Below are 14,443 nucleotides of genomic sequence, written 5' to 3' on the forward strand. Positions count from 1 at the left end.
AAGATAAAATAATTATATTTTTTTTGATATTATAAAAGTAATAAATGAAATTAATAAATATATATTTAAAATAATGGACAAATAAAATTAAATCGAAGGGGTAATATAGTAATTTAAACAATAAATAAGAAGACACATAATTTATTCATAAATCACATTCGCCGAATGCGTTTTATGCCTTTCATTCTCAACTCTTACTATTTAGGTATCTGAAAAGAATGTTTTCAAGTTTTTCAACGACATTAAAATTTTTAAAAGATAAAATAATTATTTTTTCTTGATATTATAAAAGTAATAAATGAAATAATATATAAGTCAACCTTTCTTTCATAGGTGGCCGAATTTTAAACCATTTAACCTTGCCAACTAAAGCGGCCTGGAATGATAATCACAATGGCGAGGGTCTGTTTGCTACCATATGTAGGGACTCACAGAAGATTGTGAATGACTTTTCAAGGAAAGACAAAAGAAAGTGTGAACTTACTCTTTCCGGATCGCAATTTGTGAGATTGTACATGTTATGTTGTGTTGTTATTATTCTTGCCTTATTATACTTTTGGCCTATCAAGAGTAAAACATATTCTACTATTTTTATGTTTAATATTTAACATTAATTACATATTACTTTTTTTTATTCAAAATTTAAGACTAGACATCAATTAATATAAATATTATTATAAAATACTTATGTATATTAACTTGAATTCACAATTACGAACTCCAGATATAGAAAAAATCGTCATAGTGAGCGACCTTCGAATGGTCTCTATCCAACGTAAATCCAAACTAATCGATCTCCAACATGAATATTGTGGTGCCTAAATAGCAATTTCACAAACTTGAGGTGCTCATCATACCATAACCAGAAAATCTCTCCGCATTCGCGTGATTCCATCTATAAATACCCGTTTTCCCCTTCAATCAATTCAACTGATTTCTCATTCGCTCTTCAATCTCCTCTCGATCTAACGAACACTCCTTAACGAGTAATCAAATTGAAAAAACTTCAACCACTGAATCAAAATCCACAGTAATTAACGGTGATTTTTCAACGATTTTGTCAGTTTCCCCAATTCGAATCGCTTATACGGAACCCTAATTCTGATGAACTGAATGATTTTTAGCTTTTTTTGGATTTGCAGGGACAGTAATGTCGATAGATTTGATTCTGAAACCTTCATGTAGCAGGTGTGGTTCATCCTCGGATCTGTATGGAAGCTCATGCAAGCATTTGACTCTCTGTTTGTCTTGTGGTAAAAACATGGCTGAGACTCGTGATAAGTGCTATGAGTGTGGAACTCCAGTTACACGATTGATTCGAGTATGTTTCCTGTGTTGAATTTTGCTATGAGTACTGTAATTTGGGTGAAAAGTTTTGTGTATAATATGCTAGACAGTATCTGAAACTGGAATGAAATGAGCCTGCATATAGAGAGAGGGGGAGTGTGTCAAGGATTTAGGAAGAAGATACCTCATGTTTTCTACAAATAAGTAAGGGTATGCCAGTTACACAATTGTTTTGAGTACAACCAGTGTAATCCCACAAGTGGGGTATGGGGTTATGGGTAGAGAGGATGCAAACATTACCCCTACCTTGTAGAGAGACTTTACACCTAATGTTTGTTTTGAGTATGTTTTCTATATTGAACTTTCCATGAGTACTATAATTTGGGTGAATTTGCACCCAAGGATGTGGCCTAATGGTCAATGAAATGAGTTGAGAACCATGAGGTCTTAGGTACGAATCCCATCAGAGACAAAAATAAAGTACTATAGATGATTTCTTCCTATATGTTCTAGCCTTGGTGGATAGTTACCTCGTGTCTGTTACAAGTGGGAGGTGGGATCTATCCGTGGAATTAGTCGAGGTGTGTTAAAAATGGCTGACATCATGATTATCAAAAAAATATATATTAAAAATTAGGTGAATTTATCTGTGTGTATTAACTTACTAGTATTGGAATGAAATGAGTCTACATAGAGAGAGGAGTATGTCACGGATTTAGGAAAAAGTTTACCACATATTTGTTACGAATAAATAAGGGTATGCACAACCATGAGCGGAGCTAGGTACCACAATGGGGTTCATCAAAAAACCTTTCTGTATATACAGGGTCAATTTTTATTTTTTTTATGTATATATAGTAGTTGAATAACTTGGACTTTGTATGTTTACTTTTTGTATATATATTTGAATTTCCTTCGCAAAATTCTGCTTTTGCTGGCAGCAGCATAACATATGTACATTACATAAAATTTTGTCAATCAACCATGGTTAGTTAATGTCTCAATTGTGACTAGGCTTCCTCTTAGAGTTATATTCTTTCTCTTTGGAGCAAAGACATGGTGCACATGGGTTTCTGCAGAGTCTTCATATTGTCTATCCCAACTAGTTTGGGATTGGAGCGTACTGCATAGTTGATAGATGCTAGTAGTTTCTCTGAGTATTTGCCAGAGTTTGTGGGTACCTTTGGGTTCTTCGTAATTGAAGCATTATGTTCTTCGTTCTGTTTAAGGCAATTGGCTAGGTGGACATAATCTAGGTTTTGCTTATGCAGAGATATCTGTGTGGTTGAGTTTGATGGTGTTTATTCGAGAGTGCAGTGACTGTAAGGGGATGCTAGTGGTTTCTTACTGCAGTTGAGAAATTCAAAACATTGTGAATATAGGAAGCCAGTCACGTATGCCTTTTACTCGTGCTAACTATTAAGTGATAAATAAAATTGTATGGCAAAAACAACTAACTTTTAGGCCATCTCCCAGAGCAGGGGATTACTTTGTCACTCAACAATGTAGAGTTGCGTGTGTGTAAATATTTGGAGAAATGATTATTAAAGTTGATGTTTTGATCCAACTAGGTTGATTCACCTTTTTATTCTGTAGGACTCCTTTGATAAAAATAGATTCACATTTTGTTTTCCTATGGACTTTAAAGTAAGCTATGCTTGGTAGAAGATGTTTGACACATATAGGTAGGTTACATCAGTATACTATCCTCCCGTTACCTTATTTTAACCCAAGCACATTATCCTTTCCTCTGTTCCTCATTCAAGATCAAGAGTTTTTGCCTCCCTATACTTCCTTCACTACTTTTCTTATATTCATCCCTTGCTTCTCTAACCTTTTGGCTATCTTGTTATCCTTGTTTCCTGATTATGTTCTCATTTGCTAAACACAACTATTTGCCACACCGGTATAACAAATCTGTCTTGATTTATATTGGTTTTATGCGTGAACTAGTTCCTTCTTACCTTTGTTAAGATTATCTGTGACCTGAACAACGATAGAATAATAGAAGGATGAGGAATATAGGCAGTATGGTATTGCTTAGAGAGACTAAGGCTTGCTGAATTAAGGTTACATTTGTTGATCTGTCACAGATGTTTGAGAAGCAAATATAACCCCTTTCTACTTCTCCAAAATATTCAACTTTTACCCCTGTAGAATGTTGTGTAATCGGTGGATTTATTGATGGATGCAGTTATTTCATGAGCATGACTGATATCAACTTTGTAAAGGCTGATGCATTTAGCAGATGAAAGAGGTAAAGTGTGTTAGACCAACTTAGGATGTGCTCGCCGCTGCCTTCTGAATTGAAGTTCTTATCTTTTTGCTCCTTAATTGATTTGATTTGCTCTATTTTGTTTCCAAAATATTTAAGTGAGCATCTTAATTGTGTTAATGATATCAATTTGGTGAGACCACACTTTTGGTAGCTAGTGCTGACTGTAGTTTTCTTGTCGAAAGCATTCAATGTGTGTCAATTCATGAAAGATATTGTCTTTGATACATTCTTTTCTTTATCCATTGTGCAAAATTTGGTATAAGACTCTGGCTATCGAAATTATGTTTATGTGCAGGAGTATAATGTTCGGGCTTGCTCCAGCAATGACAAGAATCATTTCATTGCTAGATTTGCTTCAGGCTTACCTAAATTTTCAAAAAAAAAGAATGACAGTAAATGGACTTTACAAAAAGAAGGTTTGCAAGGACGTCAAGTTACAGATACTTTGCGGGTATGAAATATATAGTAATATCATCTCCGTTTGCATCAATTGCGCGCGCGTGTGTGTGTCTGTGTATGTATTTCCACTAGTTTAAAGGGAAAATTGCAATGTCTCCTTATGCTTATTTTAATTTTGTTATATATGCATATGTGAGAATCTGCTTGATGCTGAAGGGATATCGTACAACCTATTCCATGAAGCCTCTTATGCAGAAGCCTGAGAAATATAATTAGATTAGATAGGAGGATTCAACATCTAGTTATTAGAAGAGCATCTTTACTGTGAAAATGTAATAACTAATTAAGAGACCACATGCTCAACATCTTGGATCATAGTTATGCTACTATGGATGGCTGTTGTCCTGTTCTTGTCAGATTGTGATCTTTAGTGGCAGGTCTTATATGTTCATTTATGACTTTTATTTTCTATGAAATTGCAGGAGAAGTACAAAAATAAACCATGGCTATTAGAGGATGAAACTGGTCAATTTCAGTTCCATGGTCATCTTGAGGGAGCACAGTCAGCACAATATTATCTACTGATGATGCAGGGTGAAGAGTTATTTGCTATTCCTGCTGGTTCTTGGTATGCACCTTAGTTTTTGTTGTTTCTGTAGCTTTGACTTCCAAAATATTCTTTTATTTCTTGGATTTGCATTTATTCCTTCTTTTTTTCCATTAGGTATAACTTCAACAAAGTAGCCCAATATAAGCAACTTACTCTGGAGGAAGCAGAAGAGAAAATGAAAAATAGAAGAAAAACTGCTGATGGGTACCAGAGATGGATGATGAAAGCAGCAAATAATGGGCCTGCTGCCTTCGGTGAAGTAGAAAGATTTGATGACAAAGAAGGTGGATCTGGTGGGACAAGGGGGCGTAAGAAAACTTCTGGTGATGAGGACGAAGGCAATGCATCAGACCATGGGGATGAAGATGAGGAAGAGGAGGCTGCTAGGAAAAACAGGTTAGGACTCAACAAAAGAGGCATTGATGATGATGAAGAGGGTCCTAGAGGGGGCGATCTTGACCTCGATGATGATGATATTGAAAAAGGTAAGACTTTCTTCTTCCTAGAATGCTTTGCCGATTCGACCCACTGATGTAATTATCTAGTAATCTATGACCTGCGTTTTCATTTTCATTCTAAATGGTTGGAAACCTCAATATCCTTCTCTGTCTAGCTCTCAGCTAGCATTATAGAGCTCTCCTGGGATTTTTCTCGCTGAAATCATTGTTTGGAACTGTTTACATCGTTTTCTTGTAAATTAATGTCCACGATTTACCGCAGTTCACAATTATCTATTCTCCTTTCTTGGTTTTAAGAACTTGAAATGATTTCCAACAGGAAAATGTCTATAATTGCTGTTTTGATTCTAGAGTGGGACTTTATTCTTCTTTGGTTCTGTTTTTTGGTTCTGAGTGCATTACGTCGTTTCTTCACCATTTGATCAGCTTCTGCTGTCCGATTTCTTTTGTTTCCGCTGAAGGGCTCTCCTTTCTTTCTAGGGGATGACTGGGAGCATGAGGAGATTTTTACGGATGATGATGAAGCTGTTGGGAATGATCCTGAGGAGAGGGAGGATTTGGCTCCTGAAATTCCTGCTCCTCCAGAGATTAAGCAGGTCGTTATTTGTGGAATTTTGGAATTCTGATAGTAAATAACTCTACATCATGCGGCACCCAGCAGGACTATGTAACATGTATTTGGGTTATAAAATTTATTGGATAACTAGCTTATCCAGAAAGCTAGTGGCATATATTTATTGTACTAGTATTCTTTACGCACTTTGCACGTGTACCTTTATCAATGAGTATATTTTTTTTAAAAATTACATAAATAACCTGTGTCTGATCAATATTTCGTGGATGGGCTTTATGCTTTAGTGGTAGGCGCGTTATGTGTACGCGTCTACCTCATATGTATGATAACAAACTTTTTTTAAAGTGACATAAGCATATAAATGTAGTACCTGGATATGTGTGTTGCATGTATATCTCATACATGTTAATTAATACATAATTTGTGTTTGATACCTTTTCTATGAATACTAATAATGCTCTTGATTATGGACCATTGCACTTGTTTGTGGTCCGTAAGATTTTGGGGTTATAACATTTTGCTTTTAGGAAGAGCTGAACCTTTATATGTGAATGAGATCTTATTTGAGTACTTGTAACTTGGACAGAGATTCAGTAGGACTATGCATTGAGGAAGCGTTTTCGGGTTTATTTTCTACTTTGTGCATTAACGCTCTTTCTCTACCTCGTATAATAACTTTTGTCCTTTCTTCGTGTGGCTCAGGATGAAGATGACGAGGAGGAAGGTGAAGAAGAGGGAGGTGGTTTGAGCAAATCTGGAAAGGAGCTGAAAAAGTTGCTTGGAAAAGCCAATGGATTGAATGAATCAGATGCTGAGGATGACGACGATGATGATGATGTAAGTATTGTTTCATTATGGGTCACTAAGTCAAGGTTTATTTTACTTTCCGTGTTAGAAAGTTTCTGAATTATTTCTTCTTTTTGTATTTGCTGTCTCAGCCAAGAGAGTTAATTTAGGGGCAATTAGAAATCTCTTAAACTTCTCATAATTCTGTTTTCTCACTCCCTGTTTTCTTCTTTTATCAGACAGAAGAAGATATTTCGCCTGTATTAGCTCCTAAGCCGAAGGAAGCACCTAAAGAAGAACCGGTTGAGACCAACAGTCCTTTGAAACCAGCTGCTTCTGGATCCAACCGTGGAACTCCAACTTCAAAGTCAGCTAAGACTAAAAGAAAAGCTAACGGAGATGAGTCGAAACCAACTAGTGGTGCTCCCTTGAAAAAAGTGAAAACAGAGACGGTAAGTGACTGACTACTATGATATTTATTTGTTTTTTTCATGATGTGGTACTTTACATTAAAATAAGATTCTATCTAGGCATATCAAGTTTCACACTCGCCAAGAAAACCGCTTATCTCTACTGTTCCATAAAACTATGATTTCAGGACTACTATAGATATTCTAAGGAGGGATTATTTCCTTTCTCTTATTATGTTATTGCTGATCTCTTTATCTTCACATCGTGCAGGATGCCAAACCTGGGAAAGACGAAACCCCATCTTCTGCAAAGAACAGTGCTCTTCCAAAGGGTGCATCATCCTCTTCCAAAACTGCTCCAAGTCCTGCCACAGGTCCTGTTACTGAAGATGAAATTAGAGCTGTTCTACTGCAGAGAAAACCAGTGACCACACAGGATCTTGTCAGCCAATTTAAATCTCGTTTGAAATGTAAAGAGGTATGACCAGGCTAGTTTGTTGAGATAGATTTATGACCATTGTGACTCACTGACATATAGTTTAGGCTTGTAAATGCAAGTGAAACCTGAAATAAAAGATTTGCGGTTTGGCCACAAATATATTTAGGTAAAAACTTGAAAAAAAAAAACTTGGGAACTATTGTTTGGCGATATAATTTGTCATTACTTGACAAATATATTTGGCAAACATCCTAAGTTCCCAAGTTTTAGAAAAAACTAGAATTTGGGTTAAATTGTAGTATTTGCGAATTTTTAAAAAAATAAAAATTACCCCAAACTTTTATATTTTATTAGAACATCCATCCTCTGTTAATATCTATTTACAACCAACTCCATTAAAAATAACAACTTGTTTTTAATGGGTTATAATTTATCCTGAATCAATGACACGTTTGAGTATGCGATTATTGTATTGCTCTTACCCATTTCGTTGTTTTTATTGTTGTTGATTGTCATCAATTGTGTTATAAGGTTATTTTTTAATGGAGCATGTTCATTATAAAATGATAAAGACAAATTTATGGGTAATTATAATAATTTTTAGAACTTATGGGTATAAATTACATTTTCTTGAAAAAGCCAAATATTTCTCCCAAAATACATGGTAAGACTTCACCCAAAAATGACTTGCCAAAAATACTTGGAAATTTGTTGCTAAATGCTAGTTTACTGACTTGAGATTTTTGTTGCTGACCCTATGCATCATAGCATCTGGAAAAATGTATAGCACAATTAGATGTCCCCAGTGTAACAGCATGTCAGCCAAGTTTAAGAACACTTTTTACTTCTTGTGAGTTCCTTCTTCCCTTACGCGACTGCATTAATTACCTTGTTGCAGGATAAGGCTGCTTTTGCTGAAGTATTGAGGAAGATCTCCAAGATACAGAAGACTACTACAGGAAGTAGCTATGTCGTGTTACGAGAGAGGTGAATGAATGCTTATTTCAATGTCTATGTTTTTCGCACGTTGGCAACTCCATGATTTTGTAGTTTCTAAGTAATATGTCTTTGTTTTGTATTTGACAGGACAAATCAATAGGACAATCCAAGATAACATTGGCTACAAATTGGTCAAGATCTGGAGAATTTGGAAAAGAAACTGTATTTCATGTTTTGTTTGACGTTTAAACGTTATATAATGAGCAAGCTTTACTTTGCTTGTAATAGTCTTGTATGATTGTCGTTGTAGACAAATGAGCCAAAATGGGCAGTAAATCTGTGCCATGGGTTGGATAAACTCGTAGATAGATGTTTTCCTAGTTGAAAATTCGTATATAATTAAAGAGCTTTTATGCAAGTTAGCCTTGTTAATTTACTTGCATGACTAATATCCACATTATTAGTATCTACACAATTTTTACCACTCAAAATGTATAAGTTCAACTCATTACATTAAGAATCTGTTTGATTATGAGAATTCTTCACTTTTTTTTGGATTTTTTTCCCCACTTTATTTGAAAAAAAAAACATTTGGCCATAAAAAATTCAAATACAACTTGATGTTATATTTGAAATTTGAAGAACTAAACACAGATCAAAACTAGTAGAAAAGAAAAATACAAAATCAAAGAGAAATTTATTAGTTGCTATAGCTTTTTTTTCTTATTAATTGTTCTTGATTTCCTATGTAGGCCATGGGAATCCATTTCGACTACGAAATCATCATGGAGATCCTTAGTAAGTTAATCGTGTGGTCTATTCTTTGATTCAAATGTGTTTCAAAATTTTGGAAGACATTGATCTTGGATTCTTACTTTAACATGAATCAATTCAATCATGCAGAAAATGACCAAAGTTCCCAAAAAATTGTGTGTTTTAACTTATATTGTTCTACTTTATCGTCAGTTCAAGTGATTGAGGATGAACAAAAACTTGATTGACCTTCAAACTGCAAACCAGTGAATTTCGTACTCTACTGTTGTTGTGATGGGTCGGTTCTTCTCGCGGTTTCCAATGGACTCGATAACACCTCTTGTTGTGGAACTCCTCTACAAGAGAATCAATAGTACTTTTCCATCCAAAATATCGACCCAAGTATTGTGTTTACGGAATGGGTTATGACGTAACTATGATGACTATAAAATCAATGTTGTTGACATGCAATAAGAGTGTCAGGAATATCCGTTGAAATTCTCGCACTAAAAGGTGATTCCTAGAATTTTTTTTATAAATATTCCGTTGGCATTCACTATGTGATTGGTGTTCATGATTGTGGTATGTATTCTTTGGCATTTGTACATGGATCATTTCATTGAGTTGGTTTATTATGATGTTATACTATCGTTTCATTTAACATTTCAAATGAGGTGTACGGATAGATGTCATTGCTAGAGCAAATATACTACATATAAGAAGCTTATATACTATATATACCATATGTCTAGCTTCCGAATGGTGAGACCTTCAATTAATATAAGCTTCCTCAATATATTTTGAATCATTGGTTTAAGAATGAATCTATTTCGATTTCAGTTTTAAACTCTATACCATTTTGAAAATTCAAAAGCTAAATATCTTTAATAAAATTCATTATTTAAAAGATAAATAAAAAATATTATCTAATATATTATATTAGACAAGTTTTATATAAATTTCTTATAAATACATGAAACATTGCAGTAACTCTTTGTCAATTATCCATCTTTAAAAAATTGAAACCTTAAATTTTAAGGTTATTTCTTATTTATACTCAGGAGTTTTTGGATAATTTTAAAGTGATATAAACTAAAGAATAAATATATGAAAGTCTTGTTGATAAAGGAGAAATTTTGAAGGGAAGACTGATTTGCAAAAGATTATCACTAAAGGGGCGATTGCAGGGTTTAAATAGTTAAAAGAAAAAGGATGTAGACCACCTGATTATATGATGATCATTATAGTTTGGAATGTAAAAACACAAATTTTTAAATTTTTGCTAAGATGCAGGTAATTACGCTCTGGTAATGCCAATCCGATGCCGAGCGGTTCTTCTTTTGACTCGGTTGGCCCGATTCTTCGTTGGAAAGGCCATGGACCAAGATCAATAAGGAGGCCAAGGAAGTACTATTACGTTGGTGTAGTGGTGGAAGCGAAAGTGGAATATATATAAATAATGAGAGTGTAGATGAGGATGACCTGGATTATTATATCCCTCTCCGTCCTTCTAGTTTTGTGTAAAACATGTATACCAATTTTTAATATCAATAATTAAAGAATAAATTGTATTGAGATTTTTAAATTTAATAATTATCGTCTTTTAGATTTTAATAACATGTTTTCAAGTGGGATAGAAATGAATACAAAATGCAACTAAAAAAAATGTGGTTTGAGTTAATGGTCCCAATCCAACAAACTTGTTCAAATGAATTGCATAAATTACTTATGATTATCATAGTCTCTCAACCTTGCCATTAGAAGAGAATATATATCCACAACACCCAGGCATGGTGGCTTATCATAATTTTATTGTTAGGCAATTTCCTATTACAATTTGAAATAATGATTGGCATTTAATTTGAGATGAAATCCAAATTTTGTACGTGAAAATCTTGACCTCTTTCTTCTTGATTCGCGGGTTAACATACATATCCTAATTCTATCTTTATTTATTATTATTTTTTGTGTTCGAACATATCCTTTCGAAGCTAGACATATTATGTTGGTAAGGTACTGATTCAATGACGTAAATTTCAAAGTCCTAATTTGAAGGTTTATTGGCTCGATTTTTGGAGATATTTATTTAAATTTTTCTAATCAAAGTCTACTGTTATTGTGATGGGTTGGTTCTTCTCGCGGTTTTCAATGGACTCAATAGACACCTCTTGTTGTGTAACCCTTCTACAAGAGAATCAATAGTACTTCCCCATCCAAAATCTCGACCCAAGTATTGTGTATATGGAATGGGATATATATGACGTAACTATTGATGACTATAAAATCAATGTTGTTGACATGCACAAAGAGTGTTAGGAAGTATTCGCGTTGAAATTCTTGCGCTAAAAGGTGATTCCTAGAAAAATGTTGTGTAAATACTCTATTGGCATTCATCAATTGGTGTTAAGGATTGTGGTATGTATTCTTTGGCATTTGGACATGGAGCATTTCATTGGGTTGATTTATCATGATATTGTACTATCGTTTTATTTAACATTTCAAACGAGGTGTATAGAGAGATATTATTGCTTTGTGAAATAAAGTTTTAGGATTACACATACACAATTCTCTACGAGCAATAATACGCAACAATAGAGGGAGTTTCAATTAAATACTAAATAAGAGCATCATATTGCAATAATACGTAACAAGACATAATACGCAATAAGAGATGGAGTTTCAATTAAATACTAAATAAGAGCAACATATTGCAATAATAGCGTAACAAGTAAGGGAATTTCAATTAAATACTAAATAAATGCAACATATTACAATAAGAGATGGTTACATGATCTTTGAAGAAAAGAAAAAAGCGTCTCTCAAGTTATATCTATGCAAATGTTAAATAAGTGATTTCGGAGAGATCAAACTCTGTGTGTAGACCATTCCTTGTTTAAATGTATGACATTGAGGCAATAATTCAAATGGCTCTCTGGATGTCCTATAGATGGAACTAAGAACTCCAAAATAATTGCAGCGTAGCAGCACTTCACCATCCGCATACATATAAATCGGTTTTGCTGAATAAAAAAAATCCGAATCATCTCGTATAGTAAGCAATTCAGTCCAAGATTCTTTGACACCATAGTCTTTCATCACCCACAACTTGAACATACCCCTCCATGGATTATAATATGTAGAACTAAAGCAAAGCATTTCCCCCAATACTGAAACACCATGCTCTATGAACCTTGCTTCGTATATATTGCACATTTGCTCTAGCAATGGTATCTCTCCGTACACCTCGTTTGAAATGTTAAATGAAATGACAGTATAACAATGTGATGATAAACCAACCCAATGAAATGCTCCATGTACAAATGCCAAAGAATACATACCGCAATCCTTAACACCAAGCACACGGTGAATGCCAGCAGGATATTTACAAATTTTTTTCCAGGATCCACCTTTTAGCGTGAGAATTTCAACGGATACTTCCTGACACATATCGTGCAAGTCAATAGCAAGGATCTTATAGTCATCAATAGTTGCGTCATATCCCATTCCACATACACAATACTTGGGTTCGGATTTTGGATGGGGAAGTACTATTGATTCTCCTGTGGAGGGGTTCAAGAGCAAGAGGTGTCTATCAAATCCATTGATAACTGCAAGAAGAACTAACCCATCACAGGAACAGTAGAGTAAGGAATTCTCTGGATTGCAGTTTGCAGGCCAATCAAGTTTTTGTTCATCCTCAACCACTTGAACTGACGATAAAGTAGAACAATATAAGTTAAATACATCATCCTTATCAAGGCACATTTTGTTAATAAGAAGTTTATTGGAATTTTGGTCATTTTTGGCATGATTGAGATGCTTCATCTTAAAGTAAGGATCCGCGATTATTTCCTTCCAAAAGTTTGAAACACATTTGAATCGAAGAGTAGACCGCACAGGTATCTTGCTGAGGATCTCGATAATTATTTCCTCGTTGAATTGGTTTCCCCTTGCCTACATAGGACACACAATATACATATTTATGAAAATTAAGATCCTTTTTGACGTAGAGCTTTAGCGTTGATCTTGTGATTGTGATTATTACAAAACTCACCTGAGGACAAACAATATCCATCTTCTCTGTAGTATCACTAATTGACATTCTCTTCCCTGCAATTTAATTAAATTTTTTGGTTGGTTAGCCCCCATATAAACAGATAATAATATAGATGAAAAAAGAGATGCCAGAATTTCCTCTTTGATTTTGTATTTTTCCTTTTCAACTGGTTTTGATATGTGTTACTTGAGTTGAGTATCTCTCGAAAACACGAGTAAGAGTAAGGTATGGGTATATCTATAGATTATCGTAGCAGTAGCAGAAAGATACCTTTACAAATTTGATTTGATTTCTTCTTCTGTTTGCATCTGGAAAATTTGGTTGCTTCTTCACCATTGCTAATGGAAATTTGCTTGAAAAGATTAGTTTTTTCTATATTTGCAATAGATTTCTTCTTCTTCTTCTTCTTCGCAGCTCTAATTGCTAATTTTCCTTCATGCATATTTGACTATCAATAATTTAGTGTTCTGTTTCAATAATTCTCAATTTGGGGAGTATATATAACGGATGGTAGAATATTTTCACTTTCCCATGTTATATTAGGATTTGGTATAAACATTGTAATAAGAATTACTTTACTACATTATTCAAATTAATTGATACTCTATTTATTTAGTATTAAGCCTTGAAAAATAATTTGAGGAATTTATCTATATAATATTAGAGAAATTGATTAAACTTTTTATTCTTCATTAAAAAAAAATGAAAAACTGTATAATTCGAGTTTTAAAATATTATTATTACTCACTATCATATATATTATATTGTTACTTATACAAAATATTACGTATCTTACCATTAATTAAGAATTTTGTATTATATATTGAGGAAAATACACTTAGATACATGTATTTTTGCTACCAAATACACTAAAGTATGGAGAGAGGCTAACGAGATTCGTTATGTATCCCAAACACTTGCGAATCACACGGATATATGTATTTGTAAGTATCCCAAATACGTGAATCACACTAGATATACACTCTCCTATGTATCTGGTTGTGAATTACACTAGATACATACATAGACATATATCTAGTGTGTATCTAGTATGATTCACATGTATTTCGGATACATAACAAATCTCGCTTGTCCCCCTCTCCATATTTTAGTGTATATGATAGCAAAATTACATGTAAGTAAGTGTATCTTTCTCAATATATGATAGAAAATTCTTAATTAATGGAAAGATAGATAATATTTTAAATGTAAAAGTAATAATAGTATATTATTAAAAAACATCGTCCATCTAATTATGTAGTTTTTCCATTTAAAAAACATCAAAAAAATTATTTTCGTTATTTTCACTTTGAATTGCTCACAAAATAAAAATCATTCAATTTATATTTCTGACTAAATAGAACACTCTTTTTCAAATATCATCATTCATGTTAATTTTTTTTTCAAATACTCACAAACTTTAGGTTAAACGATACTAGGTGATTTCTATTTG

At 33.6% G+C, this 14,443-nt stretch overlaps 2 protein-coding genes across 6 annotated transcripts; one reads left to right on the plus strand and one right to left on the minus strand.

Moving 5' to 3' along the window:
- The first annotated feature begins 901 nt into the window (after positions 1–901).
- On the plus strand, positions 902–8,544 carry LOC102599174 (transcription initiation factor IIF subunit alpha). 5 transcript variants are annotated; one of them, XM_006352303.2, is made up of 11 exons: positions 902–1,059; positions 1,143–1,321; positions 3,861–4,016; positions 4,447–4,592; positions 4,689–5,059; positions 5,513–5,628; positions 6,309–6,443; positions 6,632–6,844; positions 7,074–7,280; positions 8,140–8,228; positions 8,328–8,544. In XM_006352303.2, exons 2-11 carry the CDS (start codon positions 1,151–1,153, stop codon positions 8,338–8,340), a joined length of 1,617 nt encoding a protein of 538 aa, XP_006352365.1. In that variant the 5' UTR covers positions 902–1,059; positions 1,143–1,150; the 3' UTR covers positions 8,341–8,544. The 5 variants fall into 5 exon arrangements, with proteins under 5 accessions (XP_006352365.1, XP_006352366.1, XP_006352364.1 ...); XM_006352304.2 differs by having other exon boundaries at positions 902–1,040; positions 1,125–1,321; XM_006352302.2 differs by having other exon boundaries at positions 902–1,040.
- A 3,106-nt stretch (positions 8,545–11,650) lies between these two features.
- Positions 11,651–13,432, minus strand: LOC102604976 (F-box/kelch-repeat protein At3g23880). The gene is made up of 4 exons (XM_015310868.1): positions 13,261–13,432; positions 12,988–13,043; positions 11,911–12,887; positions 11,651–11,869 (listed from the first exon to the last, which is right to left on the minus strand). The coding sequence occupies exons 1-4, from the start codon at positions 13,430–13,432 to the stop codon at positions 11,854–11,856; spliced, it is 1,221 nt and encodes a 406-aa protein (XP_015166354.1). The 3' UTR covers positions 11,651–11,853.
- Between the last annotated feature and the right edge of the window lie 1,011 nt (positions 13,433–14,443).

Source organism: Solanum tuberosum, unplaced genomic scaffold (assembly GCF_000226075.1).
Source record: "Solanum tuberosum cultivar DM 1-3 516 R44 unplaced genomic scaffold, SolTub_3.0 scf00148, whole genome shotgun sequence".
Classification (NCBI taxonomy): Eukaryota; Viridiplantae; Streptophyta; class Magnoliopsida; order Solanales; family Solanaceae; genus Solanum; species Solanum tuberosum.

Bases quoted from the DNA above. Each gene is read 5' to 3' on its own strand.
- LOC102599174 (XM_006352303.2), top strand. From the start codon at position 1,151: ATGTCGATAGATTTGATTCTGAAACCTTCATGTAGCAGGTGTGGTTCA. The intron at 1,322-3,860 runs GTATGTTTCCTG...GTTTATGTGCAG, and splicing joins CAGTTACACGATTGATTCGA to GAGTATAATGTTCGGGCTTG. The intron at 7,281-8,139 runs GTATGACCAGGC...ACCTTGTTGCAG, and splicing joins CTCGTTTGAAATGTAAAGAG to GATAAGGCTGCTTTTGCTGA.
- LOC102604976 (XM_015310868.1), bottom strand. From the start codon at position 13,432: ATGCATGAAGGAAAATTAGCAATTAGAGCTGCGAAGAAGAAGAAGAAG. The intron at 13,044-13,260 runs GTATCTTTCTGC...ATTAAATTGCAG, and splicing joins ATCAAATCAAATTTGTAAAG to GGAAGAGAATGTCAATTAGT. The intron at 12,888-12,987 runs GTGAGTTTTGTA...TGTCCTATGTAG, and splicing joins TGGATATTGTTTGTCCTCAG to GCAAGGGGAAACCAATTCAA.